General features: G+C 47.3%; 1 protein-coding gene across 1 annotated transcript in view; it reads right to left on the reverse strand.

Moving 5' to 3' along the window:
* The window catches only part of CRYL1 (crystallin lambda 1), a 121866-nt gene that overhangs the window by 15674 nt on the left and 80532 nt on the right, over nt 1-25660 (reverse strand). The window contains 1 exon segment of the mRNA NM_001082278.1: nt 12444-12638. Coding sequence (NP_001075747.1) covers nt 12444-12638 — 195 coding nt within the window.

The raw sequence follows: 25660 nt of genomic DNA on the forward strand, positions 1-25660 counted from the left end.
TGAGTTACCTTGAAGTCGTTAAAAATGAATGACAGCAGGAGTGAAGTGTTCCTAACAGACTGGGCATGAACAGAGAAAGGAGAAAGCAATTTGATGTGGGGAGGTGTAAACATAGGAAGCATTTTTTCCTCTTTGAATTTTCTTTAAAATAAAATTTTTAAATGGAAACAAACCAAAATTGGAAGAGAAAGAGAAGACAGATGCTGTACTATGAGGAATGTTCCAGAGCTTTCTAGGCCCCAGGTGTACTTTGTTGTAGTCTGCTGTGTGTACAACAGTACTTTCCCAGGGAAAAGCAACAGTATTACAGAGTCTAACAGAAAGTGCAGGTCTTGACCATAAAATCAACTGCAATCACCAAAAGGATCCATCCTTTTGTATGAATGTGAGCAAGTTTGCTCCCAGTTAGGGCTGCAATGCCTCAATTGAGGGGTCCTCTGGGAATAATGCTTCTTACAAAGGGGTTTGAACCAGAGTGTAAATCCCCACTCACATAAAGGCAGCACAGAGGCCAGCACTGTGGTGCAGCAGGTAAAGTCTCCACCTGTGGTACTATTATCCCATGTGGGCCTCTGTTCGTGTCCCAGCTATTCCACTTCCAATCCAGTTCCTTGCTAATAGCCTGGGAAAAGCAGTAGAGGATGGCCCAAGTGCTTAGGCCCCTGGCTAGCTTCCCCCTAACCTATGTTCACCCCCTCAGTTCCCCCTTGTGTCACCTCCCAGAGGGCAAAGAAGCTTTCGAATTTACTTTGTAATTTAAGCACCCCAATAGAGAAGACTAGTTTCCCAGGCTAACACTGGAAGCTCAGGCCTCCAGGACACAGGCCCTGCTTCTCCTTGTAGCAGGCAGCATAGGCCCAAGCACAGCCATCAGTGACAACTGACCCACAGTAGGAAGTGTCCCTCCGGGCTGCTACTCCAAGAAATCTACTTCTAACTACACAGGCTCACGACTCCTAACAGGGAAACCTGATCGCGATTCGCATCCCCGTTTGGATGAGGGCGGCTGATGCTGCGCAAGTGAGCAGTTAAGTACAACAAGGGAGATGGAGTCGGGCCAGGAGAGCTTTCCCAATTCTCAATCCTGTGTTGCGGTTACGTTTCTTTGTTTGGATATGCGCCTGCGTTTGAATGACAAGTGAGTTCAACCGATCTTCTAATCCATCTGCACCCCTCTTTTGGGATACCCAGAGACTTTCAGTGTCTTCAACTAGGGCTGTAAATCACAGCTGTACAGCGACTGTGTGAGGGCCTCCAAGTTCCACAGCAGTGGCTACAGCTGCACATGTGTCTACTGGAAGCCTGAGTCAGACAGCAAGTGGGAGAAACGAGAGAGGCAGCCAGGCAGGCAGGGGAGAACAGAGCCGGAGAAAAATACCTCTCAAAGCAGGCATCTCATCGAAATAGTCTATGCATGGAGACCTAAATTAGTATTTGATGTTCCATGAAGGGAGAAAAAAATGCTGTCAATAAAATGAAGATGCACCTCCACCTGCAACATACAGGAGGGCGTGGGGGTGCGAAAACGAACCCAAGTGGAAGTTGCCTCTGGGCAGATGGAGCTTGATACAGATCAGGACCTCTGGAGGCCCCAGCTCAGGGCCCAGGCCTTGGGAGTCGCAGGAGCCAGGACTTCTCCCACTCTGATGTGCACGGGGCTTACTCAAGGGCAGATTCTGATTGGCAGCCCTGCGGCAGCACCTGGGAGACTCCATCTCCAGCAAGCCTGCAGGGGAGACCCACACTTGTGCAGGTGAGATGTGTGCTCCCCAGGCTCAGGGCTAACAGACACAGAACACTGGATCCAGGGATCCTGAAGACCTCACTGCCAGGGTGTATCACGTGTCCTAACCCATGCCCACGTCTCAGGTGTTGGCCTAAGCCCTCTGCATTCACGCCCCATCGTGCCCTCATCAGATCCACTCTGACCCCTGCCCCATGACCCCTGCCCCATGAACATGCGCACTGGAGCAGGACTGCCTACCAGGCTGCGGCATGTGGACCTAGTACTTGGCTTTGGTGGCCACTGCTTGGCTTGTGGAGGTAAACATAACAATGCACCTGTCTCTTAAGGTCTCAGTGTTCTCCTGTGCTAAGGCTCCCATCTCCTGTGGGATCCTCACGTAACTTACATTCACCAGAAACTCGGGAATAGACTGATGACGAGAGGCCTCCCCTGCCAACTCCATGGCCTGGTCTGTGAGATGCACTTCATGAACTGGAACCATTCTTCTGGACAGGTGGCATTGTGTCCGAAATGAAGCTCAGAGACAAAGTTCCAGAATGCCAGAGAGTCCTGCCCACACGCCACACAAATCAGGGGACCAAACTGCATTTCTACAGCTCGATGCCAAGGAGCCCGGAGACTGGCACCCTAACAACGGCACCACGGTGTGCTGGCTATTTTAAACTAAAGGCCCTTGGGTATCAGCACATGTTGGAAGAGGCTTGACTCTGTCGTCCCCTTAGCTCCCCAAAGCCCGGACCCACCAAAAAGGAAAAGGAAACCAAGTGCCTTCGGTCCCCTCCTTGAGGTTTCATTCACTCAACTCACGTGGCGAGAGGAAGACAGCAATGCCACACCTGGACAGACTCTGGGCCCACTCAACTTCCAAAGAGAATCATTTCCTGTGGGAGGCAGGGCCCGTCTCCCACAGCATGGCGCCGAGAGGAAGTACAAGAATGCGGAATTGAAAGTTGCAGAACATGACTGCTAGAAGCTGCAGGAGCTGATCCAACCTCTGATTGGAAGAGAGCCGTGCACTCAGCGCGTGGACAGAGAGTTGTTTTAATGAAGAACACCTGCTTGGTGTGATGACTGCAGGAACGCCAGCAGGGTGCGGATTGGTGGGAGAGGACTATAAAGGGGGGATAGAGACGGCACAGTTCGTCCGCTCCTTTTTTCTTACTGTAATAAAAACCCTACTGAAGGGGGATCAACAGCGTCCGGTGTCGTTCATCCACGGGCAGAGGAGCGACATTTCCGAAGTCATGTTTAGTCTCCAGGCCTATCCACACCCCTTAATAACCCTTTACAACCCCTCAAAGACAGCCCACCCTCCTCCCACTCCTCCATCCCTCACCACAACGGGAACATGAGTACCAGAACCTCATGGGGTTCCTGGTGGCTCACCTGCCTGTGACGCCCACTGTGCATGTGAATAAATAAATGTGTGTGTGTTTCCTCCTTTGAGTCTATCATCAGGTTGCTTCAGTGAACCTGCGAGGGGCCCTAGGAACAGAAACCCAGCGTCGAGATTACAGGGCCCAGAACGATGCATAAAACCCAAGGTAAGCAATTTCCAAAGCTCATCCGCAGTGCATGCTTGTGGGCCAGGAACCTGCTCATGGTCTCATGACTCACTCCTGGCACCACCGCCCAGCCTGCCCTGGTGGAGAGAACGTGTATGAGCGACAGCCTCAGCTACCATCCAGCCAAGAGTTCATCACCACAATTCTCTTCATTATGCTAATACCTCGAGACCCTGGGCTTGAAATCACATTCCCGCTCCTATCAGCCCCACCTCCGGCAAAGGAAGTGAGTGCTACCCGACTATGGCCAGATGTGCCCATCTGGCATTTCCCAGTCTCCCAGGGCTGCTCTGCCCTACATCTCAAGCCAAATCTGAAGAGGAACAAGACACAGTGAACATCTGCGAGACAGTGCAACAGACCCTGGGCCCTTCCTTCCAGTGGGGACAACCAGGGTGCCCATTCTGCTGCCAGAAGTCCTGGGACATATGCAGGGGCTACCTGGGGACAGACAGCGAACAGGCAACAGGACACTTTGACAAGATAAGAAAGTGCTTGTTATGCTAAGTACCATCCCTTTCTGTCCTAGAAACAGTGCCAGCAGTGTAGCCCCAGCCCACCTTGAAAGCCCCCTCCTCGGTGCCTGTCTTAGAATTTCTCTCTGATGCCAGACTGTAAGCATTAAAGCATGCCCTCCAGAGTCAATGACTTAAATGGAAAATAGCAAAGTCAATAAAGCAATAAAGTTGCTTCTCAAAACTGAAATGGATAAACATCTGCCAAGACAGCAAAGATAAAAAGGACAGACCCTAATCACAAGCATCAGGAACAAAACTGGGGACACCACTACAGACCCCACAGCCGCTAAAGGGATAAGCAGAGCACTCCCAACAGCTTTCAACTGAGAAGAGATGGACAAATCCCTCAAAAGCCACAAGCCAAAACTTAGTCCAGACATGAAAGACAATCCAAATGGTTCTATCACCAAATGGTTCTATAATCAAAGAAACTGAATTTATCATTTAAAAGCTTCCCCCTGCCAAAAAAAAGCTCTCCAGAACCAGACAATTTAAGAATTACACCAAACATTTAAAAAGAATTAAGGAAAATCAACACAATCTCTTCCAGAAAACATGAAGAAAACTTTACAACCTATTTTATGCAGCCAGTATTATCTTGATATCAAAATCAAACATAATAAAAAAAGAAACCCACAAATAAATTCTTCTATCAAGTTAGAAGCGCAAAATTCTTAAGGAAACATAAGCAACAGACTGGTGCTGTGGTGTAACAGTTAAGCCACCAACTGCGATGCTGGCATCTCATATGAGTGCTGGTTTGGGCATCGGCTACACTAATTCCGATCCAGCTCCCTGCTAACGCATATGGGAAAGCAGTGGAGGATGATCCAAGAGCATGGACCCCTGCACCCATGTGGGAGACCCAGAAGAAGCTCCTGGCTCCTGGCTGATCTGGCCCAGCTCTGGCCATTGGGATCATCTGGGGAGTCAATCAGCCCTCTCTCTCTAACCCTGCCTTTCAAATGAACAAAATAAAATAAATACTTTTTTAAAAATAAGCAAATCAGGGGCCAACGCTGTGGCACAATGGGTTAAAGCCCTGGCCTGAAGCACTGGCATCCCATATGGGTGCCCGTTCTAGTCCTGACCGCTCCTCTTCCGATCCAGTCTCTGTTATGGCCTGGGAAGGCAGTGGAGGAGGGCCCAAATCCTTGGGCCCCTGCCACCACATGGGAGACCAGGAAGAAGCTCCTGGCTCCTGGCTTTGGATCAACACAGCTCCAGCCGTTGTGGCCATCTGGGGAGTGAACCAGCAGATGGAAGACCTCTCTTTCTGTCTCTACTGTAACTCTTTCAAATAAATAAAATATATATTTTAAAAAAATAAGCAAATCAAATCTTACAATGTGTAAGATTAAGATACCATGTGGAAATGTAAATTGGTACAAACATCTTAAAAAAAACATTATGGAAGTTCCTTAAAGCACTAAAAATAGACCTATTTCATGATCCAGCAATCCTACTTGAGGTTGGATCTCTACTCACAAAAGACAAGCTATGTTGGGGTCGGCGCTGTGATGAAGCATGCTGCCTGCAGTGCCAGCATCCCATATGGGTGCAGGTTCAAGTCCCAGCTGCTCCACTTCCGATCCAGCTCTCTGCTACGGCCTGGGAAAGCAGTGGAAGATGGCCCAAGTCCTTGGGCCCCTGCACCTGTGTGGGAAACCCGGAGGAAGCTCCTGGCTTCTGGCTTTGGATCAGCGCACCTCTAGCTGTTGCAGCCATCTGCCTCTGCCTCTAATTCTGCCTTTCAAATAAATAAATCTTAAAAAAAAAGACAAGCTATGGAGTCGACCTGTGTGTCTATCAATAGATAAATACATAAAGAAAACAGGTGTACATGAGGGCACCTCAAATAGTTCACAGGAAAAATTGTATTATTAAAAAAAACTATGCAAGGTTTCAGCAAAATAAATTTTTCTTTTAATTCCACATCCCACAGATTCTTTGGACTACTCCTGTATACACAATGAGTACTATCCTGCTTTTAAAAAGAGGGAAGGGACAGGTATTTGGTGCAGTCAGTTCCACTATCATTTGGAACACCTGCATTCCATATGGGAGTTGAACTTGGGTTCAAGTCCAGCTCCACTCCCGATTCCAGCACCCTGAAGGACAACAGGTGATGGCTCAAGTACCTGGTACCTGCCACCCAAATAGGAGACCCAGAGGGAGTTCCAGGCTCCTGGATTTGGCCTGTTTCAGCCCTGGCTGTTGTGGGCATCAGGATGAATGAATGGATAGGACATCAATCTCTCTCCCCCAACCCTCTCTCTCTGCCTTTCAAATAAACAAAGTACATTTTAAAAAGGAAAGCCTAAAATCCAAAACAGAGAGTAACAAATGCTAGTGGATAAAGGGGAACACTTTCCACTGTTGTGGGAATGTACATTGGTGCAGCCACTGTGGAGAATGGTCTGAAGATGTCTTTAAAAACTAGAAATAGACTTGCTGTGAGATCCAGCAATCCCACTACTGGGTATATTTCCAAAAGACTTGAACACAATGTATCAGACACCTGCACCACCATGTTCATGGCAGCACTGTTCACAATAGTCAAAATGTGTAACCAATCACAGTGGCAGTCATCAGAGAAGTGGATAAAGAAAACGTGGTGTATATACACAATGGACTATTATTCAGCTATAAAAAAGAATGAAATTCTACCATTTGCAGCAAAATGGACCCAACTGGAGGACATCATGTTGAGTGAAATAAGCCAGACCCAGAAAGATAAATACTGCATGTTCTCCCTTATATATGGGAGCTAAAATAAAAAAAAATAATTGTGTGTATTATTGCTACAAATATAATTTTGTAAAACTTTGTTTTATACATTTGTCAAACTAATGGTTAAGATTGTTATACTACTATAATGATCTGTGATTACTTTAAAATTATATAGGTATATATATATGAATATGTATAGGTGAATGGTCATTTTTCCATTCAGTCACTATTTACAGCTATTGTCTATATTCCCACCAAACTAGTGTCTTTTTTTTTACTTGTTAAATTGCTTATTTGGTGAAGTATTAAGGCTTTTTAATGTAAATTTAAAATATATTATCTCAAGAACTAAAAAAAAGAAGGAAGAAGGGTGGGAGGGAAAAGGGGGAGGGAGTGGAGGCAGAAGGGAATATCATTATGTTTAGACTTGATTCACCTCAAATCTGTAAAAACTAATTACACATTAAAATTTTAAAAAAGCAAGAAGGAAAGCCTGTCATTTGCAACATGTATGAAACTGGAAGCCATTGTGGAGTGAAATAAGCCAGGTGCCAGAAGACAGATGTCACGTGTTCTCACTTACACGTGCAAGCTAAAACAGCCCACAAAAGTAGGGAACACAAGGACGGTCACCAGGTGCTGAGGGGCTGGGGACTGGACGGGAGGATGTTAGTCAGAGGGTATAAAGTTTCCGGTTGGCAGTTGGCAGGAGGAAGAGGTTTTCAAGCTCTATTGCACAGCAGGGTAACTGCAGTTAATACTGTATTTGTATTGTACAGTTCAAAAACTGCTAAGAGCAGATTTAAATGTTCTCACTATTTAAAAAACTCTCAAGTATATGAGGTAATGGATATGTTAATTACCTTGATATGATCATTCCACAATATGTGTGTATATGTGTGTGTGTGTGTATAATCACACTGTGCCCAATATATACAATTATCTACCAATTAAAAACAAAAATTTAATTAAGAGAAACAGGATGTAGGCATTTGGTCTAGCGATTAGGATGCCCATGTCCCAGACTGGATTGCCTGAGCTCAGTTTCCACCTTCAGCTCCTGACTGCAGCTTCCTGTTAATGCAGACCCTGGGAGGCAGCAGTGATGGCTTAAGTAATTTGGTCCCTGCTGAGACCCGGATGGAGTTCCTGGCTCCTGGCTTTAGACATGCCCAGTCTGAGTTGTTATGGGCATTCTAGGGTGAACCGTCCGATGGAAGCTCTGACTCTTGAATAAATAATTTTTTAAAATATATGCAGTGACACACCATGACCAAGTGGGCATTCTCCAGGTAGGCAAGGATGGTTTGACGAGTGACAACCAATCACTGTAATCCCCCAATCAACAGCAAGCAAGTCGCACTGAAGACTCCACTGCTCCATCCAAATGGCATCATCACACTCCCAAGCTTGGGAGGAAACTGCTTGGGCAGGCCGGCTGCCCATGCTACAGTAGCTCACTTCCCAAACTGGGGTCAGACCTCTGGGAACCCACATGTGGGTTTGATTTGTGCCAAGCTGTTCACAACAGGGAAGCACACACATTCCTCCCTGCAGCTGACCCAGCACTCTGGACAGAGGCACATGGGCTAACAGGTTAGGGGTCAGCACCTTGCTGCAGGTCACCTGGCACCTCTCCTGCCCTGAAAGCACCCCAGCCCTTATCCATGACTGCGCCAAGCTCAGGTAGAGCAGAAAGTCTCCGTCCAATTCCACCTTGCTTTGTGATTCCAGAGACTAACCCAACAGAAGTCCTCACAGCGAGTCACTGGGGGAGCAACTGCCCCATCTCAACATCCATTCTGTTCTCCACAGTCCAGACTAGAGTGTCAGGTACTTCTGGCCACAAATGGAGCCCAGCCCAGGCCTCACTTGCGAAAAGAACCCCCACAAGGCCTTTCTAAAATCTTCTGGACTTAAAATATGTGCAAGTCTTTAGTGTCAAATTTCCCCAATTCATCTCCTCTTGATACGAAAGTTTAAAGTTTTGGGGTGAAACTTGGAACACCCCATAAGTTCAGGTGTTGAAACACCCTGAGATGTATACTCAAGTTCTGCCGGCTATGAAGCTGTGAGTCAGAGGTGCATCATTAACCCTCACGGGCCTGTGGTCTGGGCACGTCTGCAGATCTGCAGTGGGCGAGGGCAGGGTTCTGAGCACGCTATGCACCTTTGCTGACTGCTAGTCTCCGAGGAGGAAATGGGTTACAAAAGGCACAAGGTTCTCTTCTGAGAAGTGCACACAACGAAGTCAAGTATCCTTAAACCAACCTACCTGCTGGGTACGGTGCCAGGCATGCCACAGCCTGCCAAGAGCAGGCATTCTGTGGTTGGTGCAGTCTGCATAGGAAATATATCTCTCGAGCAACCATGGGACCAGGCATGGCTCTGCCACCCAGCCCCAGGGGCTCCAGGAAGCTGGGCCTCCATGGGGACACTGAGAGGCCCCAGGCCTTGCACATCTGCTGGAGTTCCTGGGCAGCTAGTGGGGCCATGGCTGCTGAGCTGTGGTGGTAAGAGTGGGTACAAGGACAGAGACCTTGTCCTCCTTCTGTGGCCTGAGAGCTTGACTCCATGGGAGCTCCAGGCTGTCTGTGGTGTTACTGCTGCCTCACTTCTCAGCCCAGCCTCAGAAGATGCCTCTGTGGTTTCTAAATGTGCCTAACCCTTGGGGCCAGCGCTGTGGTGTAGCTGGTAAAGGTGCCACCTGCAGTGCTAGCATCCCATATGGGCACCAGTTCAAGAACCGGCTTCTCTACTTCCGATCCAGCTCTCTGCTATGGCCTGGGAAAGCAGTGGAAGATGGCCCAAGTCCTTGGGCCCCTGCACCCATGTGGGAGACCTGGAAGATGCTCCTGGGCCCTGGCTTTGGATCAGCACAACTCTGGCCATTGTGGTCAGTTGGGGAGTGAACCAGCAAATGGAAGACGTCTCTCTTTCTGCCTCTCCTCTGTGTAACTCTGACTTTCAAATAAATAAATCCTAAAAAAAAAAAAAAAAAAAAAAAAAAAAAGGCCTTACCCCTCAACATCTGCACAGCATCTTTATTTTCTTTTTCCCCAACAAATGACCTAGACTTTCACCAAAGGCAACTCCCTGGGTATTAGTCACACTTTCTTAATCTTCCCATTTCTGTTGGCCTCTTCTCCTTTTGTCACCAACTGTATATCTCCGGATTTCAGCACTTGGCTCCTTATGGGCATTCCTGGTCCCATCAATCCCCAGAGCAGCCAACACAGAAACACAGCAAGAGTCAGTTTCTCAGGAGGCAGCCATCCCTGAAAACCATTACTGACAACAGCCCCCTCCAGCCAATAACGTGGCTGCACCCAGCTGCCACAAACCCGAGTAAACAACATGTTTAAAAGAAGGTTGGACAACACAAGCTGTTGAGAATTTCCAGGGCTATCAGACTCAATGACCCCGCCAGCCTTTGTTGCTCCAGGGAGACCCTGGAATCCTGCTTGGATCCTCCAAACTGTAGAGGATTCCAATACCTTAGAGAGACAGAATTCTATGTGCATACTCTGCCCAGTGCCCCTTACACAAGCATCTCCAAATTCTTCCTGGGGTTGGCTATTATTCAGAATGGAGAAAGCAAGATTTAACTCAGAGTTAAAGTATCTTACAAACCAAACATAAAAATTGGTTTAGAAACCTACAGTGGAGAGCCTGCGTGGTGGTGTGGTGGGTCAACCTGCTGGTGACACCAGCATTCCATATCAGAGCACCAGTTGGAGTCCCAGCTGCTCTGTTTCCATTCCAGTTCCCTCTACTGCGTGTGAGAAAGCAGTGGAAGACGACGCAAGTGCTTGGACCCCTACCACACAGATGGGAGACTCAGGTGGAATTTATGTTCTTGGCTTCGGCCCAGTCCAGCCCAAGTCATTGTGGCCATTTAGGGAGTCAACCAGTGAATGAAAGATCACTCTTTAATTTTCTCTCATTCTCTCTGCCTCTCCTCTCTCTGTTACTCTTGCAAATCAATAAACAAATCTTTTTTTAAAAGCCTACAATGTTTTTACTGAAATACTGAATTTTTCTATTTTTTTAAAGATTTACTTTATTTGAAGGAGCAAGACAGAGGTAGATACAGAGAAAGAGGTCTTCCATCTGCTGGTTCACTCTCCAAATGACTACAATGGCCAGAGCTGAGCCAATCTGAAACCAGGAGTTTCTTCCTGGTCTCCCACATGGGTGCAAGGGCCCAAGTACTTGGGTCATCTTCTACTGTTTTCCCAGGCCATAGCAGGGAGCTGGATCAGAAGCGGAGCAGCCAGGGCTAGAACTGAAGCCCATGTGAGATGCCAGCACTGCAAGCCAGGGCTTTATTTTAACTCACTGCACCACAGCAATGGCCCCTAAATTTTCCTTCTAGTCTTTAAAACTATTCTCCTACTCTAGACAAGTAAAACTACTTAAATAGGTCTCCAAGGAGGTACTGGTAGTTCAGTATTTGTTTAAAATATCCCAGTACTGACTGACACTTGAAAGCATTCTACAGCTACTAAGAATCGAAAGTTGCCAACAGTCACTGCAAGTCCCAGCACCACAACTTGCAGGTATGGGAGCATTAAGTGGATTTAAACAGTGATTGGCAACACAGAGACGATGGTGTGGCCAGTGCAAGGGCAGCTGGGTCAGAGGATGAACTCAACAAGGATCTGACCGAACGCCAGAAGCTGAGGGCAGGAGAGTCACGTACATCATGCACACTTACCCGGGTCTGGAGGAACTGGCTGGGAAGCTGAAATACCACACCCAAGGAAGGCGAGGTACAGCCAGCTTCCTGGTTCCTGTAGCCACGCAAGCCACAGAAGGAGCTGCAGGACCCTGCCAGGTGCAGCCAAGCACCACCCCCCAACTGCCCCAAGATTCTACAGAAGCCAGAACCAGTGCCCCACGGTCTGACTCCCAGACCCCGAGACTTTCCACACCACCTCCTGGAGCTGCTCTGACCTCTCTCCTGCTGGCCACCAGCCCTCACAAACGTACACAGGGCCACATGCAGCGAGGTCATTTCTTAACTACTGTGTGTAGCATCCTTTCACTGAAGGATGAGGCTAAATACACACACACACACACACACATACACACACACAGTGGTCCTTTCATATGCTTGGGGGACTGGTTCCAGAGCCCCCATGGATACCAAAATCCAGAAACACTGAAGTTCCTCTACAACACGGCACAGGATTTGCATAGAACTTAGGCAATCCTTCCATGTACTATAAATCACCTGCAGCTGACTTACAAATGACCCATTACTATGCAGATACTATGCAAATGCGTGTCAGTGTCTTGTCAAGGAAATGACTACGAGGAAAAAGTCTGTGCATGCTCAGTACACCTGCAAGTTTTCCTTTTAGGGTATTTTCAATGTGTAGTTAGCTGAATCTGTGGATAGGGAACCCATGGACACACACACACACACACACACACACACACACATTTCCTACTTATCTGTAAGACTAGCCTAATACCAACAAATTTAATGTTTACTCTTTGTCTCTTCCGCAAGCTCTTAAATTACACAGGATCACTTCAGGGAACATAAGTTTACGCAAAATATAATTTTTCTTCCGCTTGAAAATAACAGTGGATCCAAAGCCTGAGCGTTTGAGAAAACGCAGTCACACTGTGTGCTGACGCTGTGGCAGGTGGGAGGGAAGCCTGCCATCACGCCCTCAGAACACAGGACTGCTTATAAGAGAGGAGTCGCACAGACAATGAACTGCTCCACCCCATTCCTTTCCAAAGCTTGGCCTGGGTCTTCAAAACCAAGTGAGACGCCCCCTCAGACCTTCCCCACTCCGGGGGTGCCCCGGATGCTACCCACTGCGAGGGAGGGAGAGGCGGAGAGGGATGCAGCACAGGTACCTCCACCAGCCGCCAGGCCTCGCTGATGATGGCGTACTGCAGGCGGTTGAGCACGAAGCCATCAATCTCCTTCAGCACCCGCACGGGGGACTGTCCGATCTTCCTCATCAGGGCGTGTGTTCTGTCCACTGTGGCAGGGGACGTCTCTGGGTGTGGGACCAGCTCGACCAGCGGGATGTAGTATGGTGGGTTGACCTTGGGGGAGAGAGAGAGAGAGAGAGAGAGAGAATCAGGAGAGGGCTCTGGACTTGGCCACTACTCACCTGTCTCAAATGGCAGGGCGGGGTGGATGAGAGGGGCCGGCATTGTGGCGTAAGGGGCTAGGCTACTGCCTGGGACACCAGCATCCCATATGGACAGCGGTTCAAGTCCCGGCTGTTTCGCTTCTGATCCAGCTCCCTGATAATGCACCTGAGAAAGGAGGGGAAGAAGGCCCAACTCCTTGGGCTCCTGTACCCATGTGGGGAACCCAGAGGAAGCTCCTAGGCTTTGGCCTGGCCCAGCCCTGGCCACTTCAGCCATTTGGGGAGTGAACCAATGGATGGAAGATCTTTCTATATGTCTGTCCCTCTCTCTCTAATTCTTTCAACTAAATGAAATAAATCTTTAAAAAATAAAAAGAGAAATACATTGAGAAATCAATGTATTCAGGAACTCTAGCACAGAATTGTGTGGTTTCACTAACAAAATCACAGCCAACACATAAGGAAGACGACACTGCTTGACAGCCTGATCCGACTCACTACAGGGCCATGTGACTGCAGCAAACAGGTCCCCAGATGATGCTTCTCATTGGTTTTTCTTCCACATTTGCTTAACTCGGCTTCAGGTGTTCCTTCTGCACAGCCTGACCCTGTCACCAGCCCAACTTCTACAGAAACAAGAGACATGGCACCTGTGTTCAAGTAAAACCATTATAAACCAATGCCTCAACCAAGCACTAGTCTCCTGATGGATTCCTTAAAAAATCTTTCATTTCTGATCTTTTAAAAAATTAGGATGGCGTGGCCAGCATCGTGGCAGAGGGTTAAGCCTCTGCTTGCAATGCTAACATCCCATACAGAGTGCTAGTTTGAGTTCTGGCTGCTCCACTTCCAAAACAGCTTCCTGCTAATGCACCTGGGTAAATAGCAGAAGACGGCCCAAGTGCCTGGGACTCTGTCACCCATGAGGGAGACCAAGATGGAGCTCTAAGCTCCTGGCTTTGGATAGTACAGTCCCAGCCACTGTGGCCATCTGGGGCATAAACCAGTGGATGAAGTTCTCTCTCCCTCCCTCCCTGTCACTCTGCCTTTCAGATAAAATACTTTTTTAAAAAAAAATCAGGATGGGAGCAGACATTTAGCCAGTGATTAAGATGCTTGCACCCCATATCAGAATGCCCGAGTTTGACACCAAATGGCTAATGCCAGCCCTGGAAGGCAGCAGTAAAATGGCTTAAGCAGCTGGGTCCTTGCCACTCACATGGGAAACCTAGGAATTTCCGGCTCCCAGCTTCAACACCGCCTCTCCCCACCCCTCAGCCACCTACAGGCATTTGAGGAGTGAATCACAGGAGCTGTCTGTGTGTGTATTGTGTGTGTGTGTGTTACTCTCTCCACCTCTCAAATAAATAAAATTTTTAGGAAAATGCAGTGATACAAACTGGGGGTGCTGGGCTTAGGGTCTTTTCAACACAGTGAGCAAAAACTCAAACAGGGACAAACAGTGCCAAAGCATGTTCTTGTGCAGGCTGCCAGTCCCCTGGTCTGGTCTTTGCAGTCTCTCTGCTGACCATTTCCCTAAGTGATGGCACTTCCTAGACTGTAGCTGGCCTCTGTCTGCATCTATTCCCCAGCTGTCACCAGCATGAAGACACGAGGACAATCAGCTAATACTCCCAAAACTCACACAGCTCTCACCCAACCATGGGCCACATTCACAGCCATGCACTGGATGTCTTCTCACTGATATGACACAGCCAATGTCACCGTAACTTTCATCCTTCCCTGAGGTGGTCCTCCTAGCTCCAGGTGAGGATGCATCACCTTCCCAGCTCAAGTGGGGACCAGCAGATGCGTCCTTGGGCCCTGATTCTCCATTACCTCCCAACTTCTCATTACGCAGTGAAGTCCTGCAAATTCTACCTGCACCTCTCAAAGCAGCCATTGCCATGACCACCCCTTAGCTCGAGACCACTCTGCCTGACACAGGTCCCCACACTCTGCCTACTCTCCTCGGGGTCTTGGCCCTCCAATTCATCCCCACTAGCACCATCATTTTTTAAGAAAGCTTTTATTTAATGAATACAATTTTCATAGGTACAGCTTTAGGAATATAGTGGTTCTTCCCCCCATACCCCACCACCACCCCTACTTCCGTCCCACCTCCTACTTGCTCTCCCATCCCATTCTTCATTAAGATTTGCTTTTAATTTACTTTATATACAGAAGACCAATTCCACACTAAGTAAAGATTTCAACAATTTGCACCCACATACACACACAAAGTATAAAGTACTGTTTGAAAACAAGTTTTACAGTTAATTCTCATAGTACAATTCATTAGGAACAGAGATCCTACATGGGGAGCAAGTACACAGTGACTCCTGTTGATTTAACAATTGACACTCTTATTTATGATGTCAGTAATCACCTGAGGCTCTTGTCATGAGCTTCCAAAGCTATGGAAGCCTCTTGAGTTCACAAACTCCAACCTTATTTAGACAGGGCCAAATCAATGTGGAAATTCTCTCCTTCAGAGAAAAGTACCTCCTCCTTTAATGGTCCCTTCTTTCCACCAGGATCTCACTCACAGAGATCCTTCACATAAAACATTTTTTGCCACAGTGTCTTGGTTTTCCATGCCTGAAATGCTCTCACAGGCTTTTCAACCAGATTCAAATACCTTAAGGGCTGATTCTGAGGTCAGACTGCTGTTTAGGGCATTTGTCATTCTATGAGTCTGCTGTGTGGCCCACTTCCCATGTTGGAACATTCTCTCCTTTATAATTCTATCTATTGTTATTACCAGACACTTGGTCTTAATTATGTGATCCCTTTGACACACTTAATATGATCACTTTAGCACGTAAGATGGCATTAGTACCACCCAGCTTAATGGGATTTGGAGTCCCATGGCAAGTTTTTAGCTTTACCCTTAGGAGTAAGTAGTAAGTCCGTGGGAATGTGTTCTGAACTATTCAACTCCTCCCTCTTATTCCTACTCTTATTTTTTTTTTACTGAGATCTATTTTCAATTGACTTTATACACCTATGATTAATTCTATGTTAAGTAAAGAGTTCAACCAATGGTATTAAGTAGAAAATAATAATAAAAATAATAAACTGTTCCTTGACAGTCAAGACAAGGGCTGATCAAGTCATTGCTTCTCATAGTGTCAATTTCACTTCTACAGATTTCCTTTTAGGTGCTCTGTTAGTTGTCACAGGTCAGGGAGAATATATGGTATTTGTCCCTTTGGGACTGGCTCATTTCACTCAGCATGAAGTTTTCCAGATTCTTCCATTTTGTTGCAAATGACTGGATTTCATTTTTTACTATTGTATAGTATCCATGGAGTACATATCCCATAATTTCTTTATCTAGTCTTCCATTGACAGTCAATTAGGTTGATTCTATATCTTAGCTATTGTGAATTGAGTTGAAATAAGCACTGAGGTAGAGATAACTCTTATTTGCCAATTTAATTTCCCTTGGGTAAATTCCAAGGAGTGGGATGGCTGGGGTCATATGGTAGGACTATATTCTGATTTCTGAGGTATCTCCAAACTGTCTTATAATAATGGCTTTACCAGTTTGTATTCCCACCAACAGTGGATTAAGGTACCTTTTTCCCCACATCCTCAACAGCATTTGTTGTTTGTTGATTTCTGTATAAAAGCCATTCTAACTAGGGTGAGGTGAAATCTCATTGTGGTTTTGATTTGCATTTTCCTTTTTATTATATGTGTGTGTGTGTGTGTGTGTGTGTGTGTGTGTGTATATATATATATATATATATATATATATATTTGACAGTGAGAGGGAGAGACAGAGAGAAAGGTCTTCCTTCCATTGGTTCATTCCCCAAATGGCTGCCACAGCCGGAGCTATGCTGATCCTAAGCCAGGAGCCAGGTGCTTCTTCCTGGTCTCCCATGCTGGTACAGGGGGCCCAAGCACTTGGGCCATCCTCCACTGCTCTCCTGGGCCACAGCAGAGACCTGGACTGGAAGAGGAGCAGCCGGGACTAGAACCCGGCGCCCATATGGGATGCTGGCACCGCAGGCGGAGGATTAACCAAGTGAGCCACGGCACCGGCCCTTGTATTTTCCTGATGGCTAGTGTCCTGAACATTTTTTTGATGTGTCTATTGGCCATTTGGATTTCCTCTTTTTGAAAAATGTTTAAGTCCTTGGCCTCTCTCTTAAGTGGGTTGTTTGTTTTGTTGTGGAGTTTCTTGATCTCTTTGTAGATTCTGGTTATTAATCCTTTATAGTTGCATAGTTTGCAAATAATTTTATCCTTCTGTCAGTTGTCTCTTCACTTTCCTGTTTCTTTTGCCATACAGAAACTTCTCAATCTGATGTAATCCCATTTGTTAATTTTTGCTTTGACTACCTGTGCCTCTGGGGTCTTTTACAAGAACTCTTTGCCTGTGCCAATATCTTGCTGGATTTCCCCAATGTTCTCTAATAATTTGATGGTGTTGGGTCATCGATTTAGATCTTTAATCCATGTTGAGTGGATTTTTGTGTAAGGTGTAAGGTAGGGGTCTTGCTTCATGTTTCTGCATGTGGAAATCCAGTTTTCACAGCAACACTTGAAGAGATTGTCCTTGCTCAGGGATTGGTTTTGGCTCCTTGATCAAATATAAGTTGGTTGTAGATGTGTGTATTGATTTCTGGTGTTTCTATTCTGTTCCATTGGTCTATCCATCTGTTTCTGTACCAGTACCAAGCTGTTTTGATTATAGCTGCCTTGTATGTCTTGAAATTTGGAATTGTTATACAACAAAAACAAAGTCAGAGGCATAAGATTGCTTTAGCTATTAGAGGTCTCCTCTGTCTCCATATGAATTTCAGCATCATTTTTTCTAGATCTGAGAAGAATGTCTTAGAAGTTTGATTGGTATCACATTGAATCTGTAAATTGCTTTAAGTATGGACATTTTGGGGCCGGCACTGTGGCTTAGCAGGTAAAGCCACTGCCTGCAGTGCCGGCATCCCACATGGGCGCCAGTTCAAGTCCCAGCTGCTCCACTTCCGATCCATTTCTCTGCTATGGCTTGCGACAGCAGTGAAAGATGGCCCAAGTCCTTGGGCTCCTGTACCTGTATGGGAGACCAGGAAGAAGCTCCTGGCTCCTGGCTTCAGATCAGCGCAGCTCCTGCCATTGTGGCCAATTGGGGAGTGAACCAGCAGATAGAAGACCTCTCTCTCTCTCTGCTTCTCCTTCTCTAACTCTTTCAAATAAATAAATCTTTTTTTAAAAATGGACATTTTGATTATATTGATTCTTCCAATCCATGAACATGGAAAATGTTTCCATTTTTGTATCTTCTTCTATTTTTTCTTTAATGTTTTGTAATTCTCATCGTAGAGACCTTTGACCTTTTTGGTTAAACTTATTCCAAGGTATTTGATTGTTTTTGTAGCTATTGTGAATGGGATTGATCTTACAAGTTCTTTCTCAGCTGTGGCATTGTATATATACAAAGTCTGTTGATTTTTGTGTATGATTTTATACCCTGCTACTTTATCAAATTTTTTTATGACTTTCAATCTCTTTGTGGAGTCTTCTGGATCCTCTCTATATAAAAATCATGTCATTTGCAAATAGGGGTAGTTTGACTTCCTCCTTCCCAATTTGTATCCCTTTGATATCTTTTTCTTGTCTAATGGATCTGGGTAAGACTTCCAGTACTATATTGAATAGCAGTGGTGAGAGTGGGCATCCCTGTCTGGTACCAGATCTCACTGGAAATGCTTCCAGCATTTCCCCATTCAATACAATGCTGGCCATGGGTTTTTGATAAACTGCCTTGATTGTGTTGAGGAATGTTCCTTCTATACCCAATTTGCTTAGAGTTTTCATCATGAAAGGGTGTTGTATTTTATCAAATGCTTTCTCTGCATCTATTGATATAATCATATGGCTTTTGTTCAGCAGTTTGTTAATGTGATGCATCACATTGATTGATTTGCTAATATTGAACCATCCTTGCAAAGCAGAGATACATCTCACTTGGTCTGGGTGGATGATCTTTCTGATGTGTTGTTGGATTCGACTGGTGGAGCCATCATTTTTGAGACAAGAGCTTGTCAAATCCATAGCGACAGGAAAGAGAAGGAATGGTGCTTGCCAGGGGCTGGGAAGGGAAATGGGCACAGAGTCTCAGTCTTACAAAGATGCAGACATTCTGGAGGTGATGCTGGTGACAGCAGCACAATAACGTGAGTACACTTGATGCCACTGAGCTGTGCACCCAAAAATGGCTCAAGTGCTACATGTTACACTTTGGGCATTTTATCAGCCTATATATGAGCTCAAGGGGCATTATACACATAATTATTATATAGTTATATAATATCATAATAATTAACATAATTATATTATTAAGCATATATAATTCCCCTTGAGCTCAGAATCCTGTGGTGCACCTGCTACCCACCACCCATGACCCTGGTCACACAACTGACAAAGTACAGGGTCCCTGGTTTTTTGACCTGCCCATTTGTGCCTCCTGAAGTGGGAACTGAGCCCCACCTCTTTGTCCCAGTACACAGGCTGGGAGCTGCAGGGAAAGGACCCTAAGGGGTGTCTGAGCTGGAATGGCAGCCTGTTGACCAACAAAGTCAGCCCCCATTTCAGGCTCAGAGAAGCACCTTGACAATAATGACAGGAGCCTGTCAAACTTAATGTAGCAAGGCAGAAGGGTGGAGACAGCCCAGGGCACTCTGCCAGAAAGGCCAGCTCTGTTCCTTACAGTGCCACTCCCTTTCTGACAGGCCTTCGGTCCCCAAGGAGAACAGGAAAGGGGCTCTCCAGAAACAGGAAAAACAAGCATCCAGAAAACGAGGCAATTTCTTAAAGACCCCAGGAGAAGGTGCTTGGGGTCTCCCGGAGGGGCCACACATAGCCCAAGGCACAGATTGTGGAGGGAGGAGCCATCAGGCTTTGCAAGAGCCTGGGCAGGGCGTGAGGACAAGGGAGCATTCTTGGTCCCCTCAGGGACCTGAAACGGGAGCTGCACATGTGATCAAGGCCAGCATGGCAGCCCACAGAGGCGTCCTTCACCCTCACTGGGCAGGTGGAACCGGCCAGTCTGCGCTCCCAGGGGATAGTCTGGCCATTGACAGTTCAGCCACAGTCGGGGAAGACAGGCGAGAGGGGTGCCAGGCTGGGTAGATTCCTCTACCCAGGATGGTAAAGCAGGGGCTAGGAGGAGGGCCAGCAGTGCTAATTCCTCAGTGTTTGATACGTCCCGGCTGCGCCCTCCAGGGAGAGCTCAAAGGCTCTCTCTCATCCCTGAGCACAGCAGCGCTGTGCAGATGCACATGTGGCCACACAGCCACACACGCACTCCGCGGACGGCAAGTCCACCAGATATTTAATTGTCCACCGACATGAGGGCAGATGGTTTCCAGGTCACCTGGAGAGAGCCAGAAAAGATGGCTTGGGGAGCACACAGGGCCTTCCCAACGGAAGCGAGCACTGCTGGGAGCAGCAAACGCTTGGCTCCAGACGGCACGCGCCCCCCAGAGTCCCCTCCCAGCCCAGCTCAAAGACACAGCAGAGGATTAGGAAATGCAGCTAATGTGGGACCAGAATCCTCCGCTGCTTTGACCGCAGGCCTACAGATTCCAAGATTGGGACCAAACCCAACTTTCAGACTCTCTTCAACCAACACACCCTACCAGCCACACGGGCAGCACTGCCAAGCCACAGCCAGGGGCAGATGAGGCAGACAAGGGGAGGAAGAACACGCAGAGGAAAGAATGCAGCTTGCACACTCGTGGGCCCGAACGGGCCTTTAGCCCCATTTGGACTACCCCAGCGCTGCTGGCTCTGCCTGTCCCTGTCAGCGCCCTCTGCCCAGCCCCCAAGACAGGAGGGATGCACGTGCACCCCCACCCCTGCATGAGGTGCCCAAGAGAATGCATAGGTGCTACACAGGCTCCTCCATGCAGGGGTGGGGGTGGTGGCGAACTTTTGCAGTTGTCAATCATCCGCTGTGCTGGCTCCTGTGCAGGTGATGACGCCTGGGGACTGAAGGGCCCCTCAGAGAGCACACAGGGTTCTGGATTGTCTGGGAACCTCCTGTCCCAACTTCCTGAAGGCACCTTCCACCCTCATGCCCACAGAGTTTGGCAGAATGATGAGCTTGGAGAGCAGAAGAAAGGAGGGATTAAAACCACGAAGACAGTTAACTTCAGCTGTTTGATTGGCTCTAGTCAACACCAGTTTTGGTTACAAATATTTCACAAAGGTAACGAGAGATTAATTTTATCATATGTATTTTTAATTAACTATTTTTAATTTTTTTATATAAAGGGAGCTAATTTCATGTATCTGATACCAACACTTTTAAGAACATAATGACACTTCGCACTCCATTCTCCCTCACTCCCATACTTCCTCCTATTTCCTTATTTTTCTTTTAATTTTTGCAATACTATACTTTTTTTCTTTGAGAACAAGTTTTATCATTAATTAAAGAAGCACCTAAGGAAACAAGAAATGGAGTTGGGCACTTAAGCTTACCTAAAACTTATAAGATGTAAGAATATCCTCCAGTTAATACACTAAATTGAAATAAATCTTTGAGAACAAGTTTTACTATTAACTCTCACATTACAATTCTTTGAGGACTGAGTTCTGCATGGGAAGTTAGTGCACAGTGACTCCTGTTGTTAATTTAACAATTAGCACTCTTATGTATGACATCAGTGATCACCTGAGGCTCTTGACATGAGCTGCCAAGGTTATGGAAGCCTTTTGAATCCACAAAAACCTTCAGTATTTAAAAAAGGCCATAAGCAAAGTGGAAGTTCTCTCTTCCCCTCAGAGGGAAGTACTTCCTTCTTTGATGACAACTAAGAGAGACTCATTTTCAAGATAAGGTTTGGACTTCCTGGAACCATGGTGTTGGTCTTTGGTCAAGTAATTAGAAGCAAGGGATGCTGGGATGGGATGAGCGTGGATATAGGGAGAGAAAGCTCTCTGTTGGCTGTGGCCAGGAGGAAAGTGAGCCAGTTGTAGCCTTGCCCTATCAGGTGGTTCAGAATCCCAGGGACATGGCCCAAGTCTTTGCAAAGAACTTAGAGGGTATCTTTTGAATAATTTCATTTAGGTTTTCTTGTTATTGTTAATTTAAAAGTGAAAACACTGGTTGGAACCTGAAAGTCTGGGGCCGGTGCTGTGGTGTAGTGGTTAAGGATGCTGCCTGAGTACCGGCATCCCACATGGGCGCCGGTTCAAGCCCCGGCTGCTCCACTTCCAATCTAGCTCTCTGCTGTGGTCTGGGAAAGCAGAAGATGGCCCAAGTCCTTGGGGGAGACCCGGAAGAAGCTCCTGGTTCCTGGCTTCAGATCAGCGCAGCTCTGGCCGTTGCGGCTATCTGGGGAGTGAACCAGTGGATGGAAGACCTCTCTCTCTCTCTGTGTGTAACTAAATTTCAAGTAAATAAATACATCTTTAAAAAAAAAAAAAAAAACCTAGAAGTTTAAGCAACAGACTGACACCCTCAATTTCTAACAGTGCTTCCTGTGCACACACACAAGAGTACTTCAAAGTCTATGGAAACCATGTGTGGAGAAAGGAATTTTGCACCAAAGCCAACTTGTCTTTAAAAAAATAAATATTTATTTACTTGAGAGGCAGAATTACAGACAGAGAGAGGTCTTCCATCTGCTGGTTTACTCCCCAAATGGCCACAATGGCCAGAGCTGTGTTGATCTGAAGCCAAGAGCCAGGAGCTTCATACAGGTTTCCTATACGGGTACAAGGGCCCAATGACTTGGGCCATCCGCTACTGCTTTCCCAGGCCACAGCAGAGAGCTGGATCCGAAGTGGAGCAGCCAGGACTCGAACCAGTGCCTGCATGGGATGGCGACACCCCAGGCAGATGCTTAACCTACTGCACCATAGTGCTGGGCCCCCTAACTCATATTTTAATTCCATTTTCTCATGAAATTTTTGAAGTACCCTCACGGATGTCACAGAAACAGACAACAGGTTTCATGGACTTGATATCCAGGTGCATTCAGCACAGACCCCTCTCGGCTCTCAGAGCACTGACTGTGGCTGCTCCTTTCCAACATGCCACCGGTCCCAGTCTCCGTGGACTTCGTAACCATTCCGCACTCTTTCCACTGATTGTCCACATGTGGCCACACCCAGAAACAGGCAGCTGTGTACGTGCAACACCTGCAGGCCTCCACGCCCTGCCCTTTTCCTCCACCTCCCCACGCTCAACCGCTCCTGCTCCAAAAGAGGAATCCAGTGCCCACAATCCCAGGCCTCGTCCTGTGCAGCCACTGCTCCCCTCTGGGCCCTGCCTTCCCTAGAGAAAGGCTCCCTGTCGCCCTCCCAAAGCAGCACTTCCAGTGCCTCAGGCTGCTGTTCTATGTCTGAGCCGATCTCCATTCCTCATGGTGATTTTCTTGATTCTGCACAACCACAGCTTGGGTTCTGAAATACTGGACTTGCTGAGTACCAACGTAATGCTCAGAAAATTCAGGCTGGAGTCAACGTTGTGGTACAGCAGGTTAAGCCTCCACCTGCAATACCGGCATCCCATATGGGAGCTGGTTCAAGTCCTGGCTACTCTACTTTCATTCTAGCTCTCTGCTAATGCACCTGAGAAAGCAGCAGCAGATGGCCCAAGTGCTTGGGTCCTTGCACCCCTGTAGGAGACCCAGAAGCAGCTCCTGGCTCCTGGCTTTGGCCTGGCCCAGTGCTGGAAGCCATCTGGGAAGTAAACCAGTAGATGGAGTTCTCTCTCTCTTGCTCCCCCTACCTCTTCTCTCTCTGCATCTCTGCCTTTCAAATAAATTTTTTCAAAAAAGTTTTTTTATTTATTTGAAAGGCAGAGATACAGAGAGGCAGAGAGAAAGAGAGAGAGAGAGATCTTCCATTCACTCCCCAAATGGCCACAATGGCCAGAGCTGGGCTGATCTGAAGCCAGGAGCTTCTTCTGGGTCTCCCACATGGGTGCAGAGGCCCAAGGACTTGGGCCATCTTCCACTGCTTTCCCAGGCCACAGCAGAGAGCTGGATCAGAAGTGCAGCAGCCGGGACTCACACTGATTCCATATGGGATGCTGGCACTGCAGGCAGCAGCTTTGCCTGCTATGCTACAGCACCGGCCCCAATAAATCTTTTAAGAAAAAAAAAGAAAGAAAGCTTCAGGTTTTTGGAGAACCTCCGATTTCAGATCTTCCCATTAGGGGCGCTCAAGCAGAAAACTCCACACAAATATTCCAAACTCTGAAACTCCTCTGCTCCCCAGCATCGTGGATACTCAGCCTGTTGTGTGACTGAGCCTCCAACTTCCTCCTCCTGCTCCTCAAGTTGAGCACCTGTATTCTTCCAGCCACAGCCTCCTCAGGATCCTCCACGCTCGTGCCTGTCCGGACTCCCAGGTCTCTGCTGTGCCCTTCCCCAAACACCTTCCCCTTCATCAGGCCAACCAGATCCTACCCAAGCTGGCCCCACTCCTCTGTGTGGCTTCTCACCAACCTTGTCCTGTGATGACCCGGCTGTGCCAAGGGTGTGGCCAGCATTATACACATCGTCTTTGGCATGGATAGACCTGTTAGCCTTCTGTTCCTAACAGGCTATCCAGGTTCCCCTAGGTCAAAGGCTGAGCTCACAGTCAGAGCTCAAATCCCCACTCTTGTTACCCATTCCTCACATTGATACATTCACCTCAAGAAGATTCACCAAGTACTTGCAGGCCAATTGGGAACCCGTTGTCCAGGGTGCCTCAGATAGTGATCCCGATGAATAACCTTGCCAAGTTAACACAACGTTGGGATGGAATGGGGAAACAGGGGAGGGAGGGCTTCAAATCAGACCTCCTGGATCAGAATCTTGGGAGTAGACCTCGAAGTTGGCACATTAGAAAGACTGACCCCACTCAAAGCTACGCAATCAAAGCGACAGCTCCACAACACCCTACTCAGTGTATGCATTTCGAATAAAGCACTTTGACTTTGGGAGTAGAATTATGTTAGTAGTCAGCCCTCTTGGCTACACAGTGAGTGACCAAGGGTGAAAGCCTGAGAGCATGGCTTTTTCTGGCCGTCACGCATTAGGCACATAAACAGAATTCAACAGATTTGGGGACAAAGTCCTTTCTGTAAAATGCTGGTATCATATAACTTTGCAAATGTACTATAGCTATTGAGACACCTCAAAAAGTTCAAGGAGGGGTGGGCACTTCACCTACCAGTCAAGGCACATATTCCACATCCGAGTACTTGGGTTTGATTCCCAGCTCCAGACTCCAGCTTCCTGCCGATGGCAGGCAGCAAATGATGGCTCAAGACGTAGGAGCCCTGCCACCCATGCAGAAGACCCAGATTGCATTCCTGTCTCCCAGCTTCAGCCCCAGCCCAGTCATTGTAGGTATTTGGGGAGTAAATCAGTGGCTGGAATCCCTCTCTGTCTCTCTCTCACTTACTCTCCCCTTCCCCTCAAATGAATTTTCTTGAAAATTCATGGCAAATAGGAATAGATTTTTTAAAACCAAGCATGTGCCTTTCATCACATGCATGTCTATGAACTTTTTGAGTAAACTATACACAGGGGCTTCCAAACTTTCTTTGCACCAAAACCAAACTTACCTTTTAACGTCATTTTCCCACAAAATTTTTAAAGTCCCCTCATACAATTTCAGCTGGCAAATGGTGCAGCATGTGAACTGTAGCTCAATAAAGCATTTCGATGGCCCAGAGTAGTGGTGTCATGGGTTAAGCAGCCATCTGCGACCCTGACATCCCATAAGGGTGCCAGTTCGAGTCCTGGCTGCTCCATTTCTGATCCAGCTTCCTGCTAATGCTCCTGGGAAAGGAGCGGAGAATGGCCCAAGTCCTTGGTCCCCTGCACCCACGTGGGAGACCCAGAAGCTCCAGGCTCCTGGCTCCTGGCTTTGGCCTGGCCCAGCCCTAGCCCCCGGCCATTGCAGCTCTTTGGGCAGTGAACCAGCAATTGGAAGAGCTCTCTCACA

The sequence above is a fragment of the Oryctolagus cuniculus genome, chromosome 9 (genome assembly GCF_964237555.1).
Source record: "Oryctolagus cuniculus chromosome 9, mOryCun1.1, whole genome shotgun sequence".
NCBI classification, from domain to species: Eukaryota; Metazoa; Chordata; class Mammalia; order Lagomorpha; family Leporidae; genus Oryctolagus; species Oryctolagus cuniculus.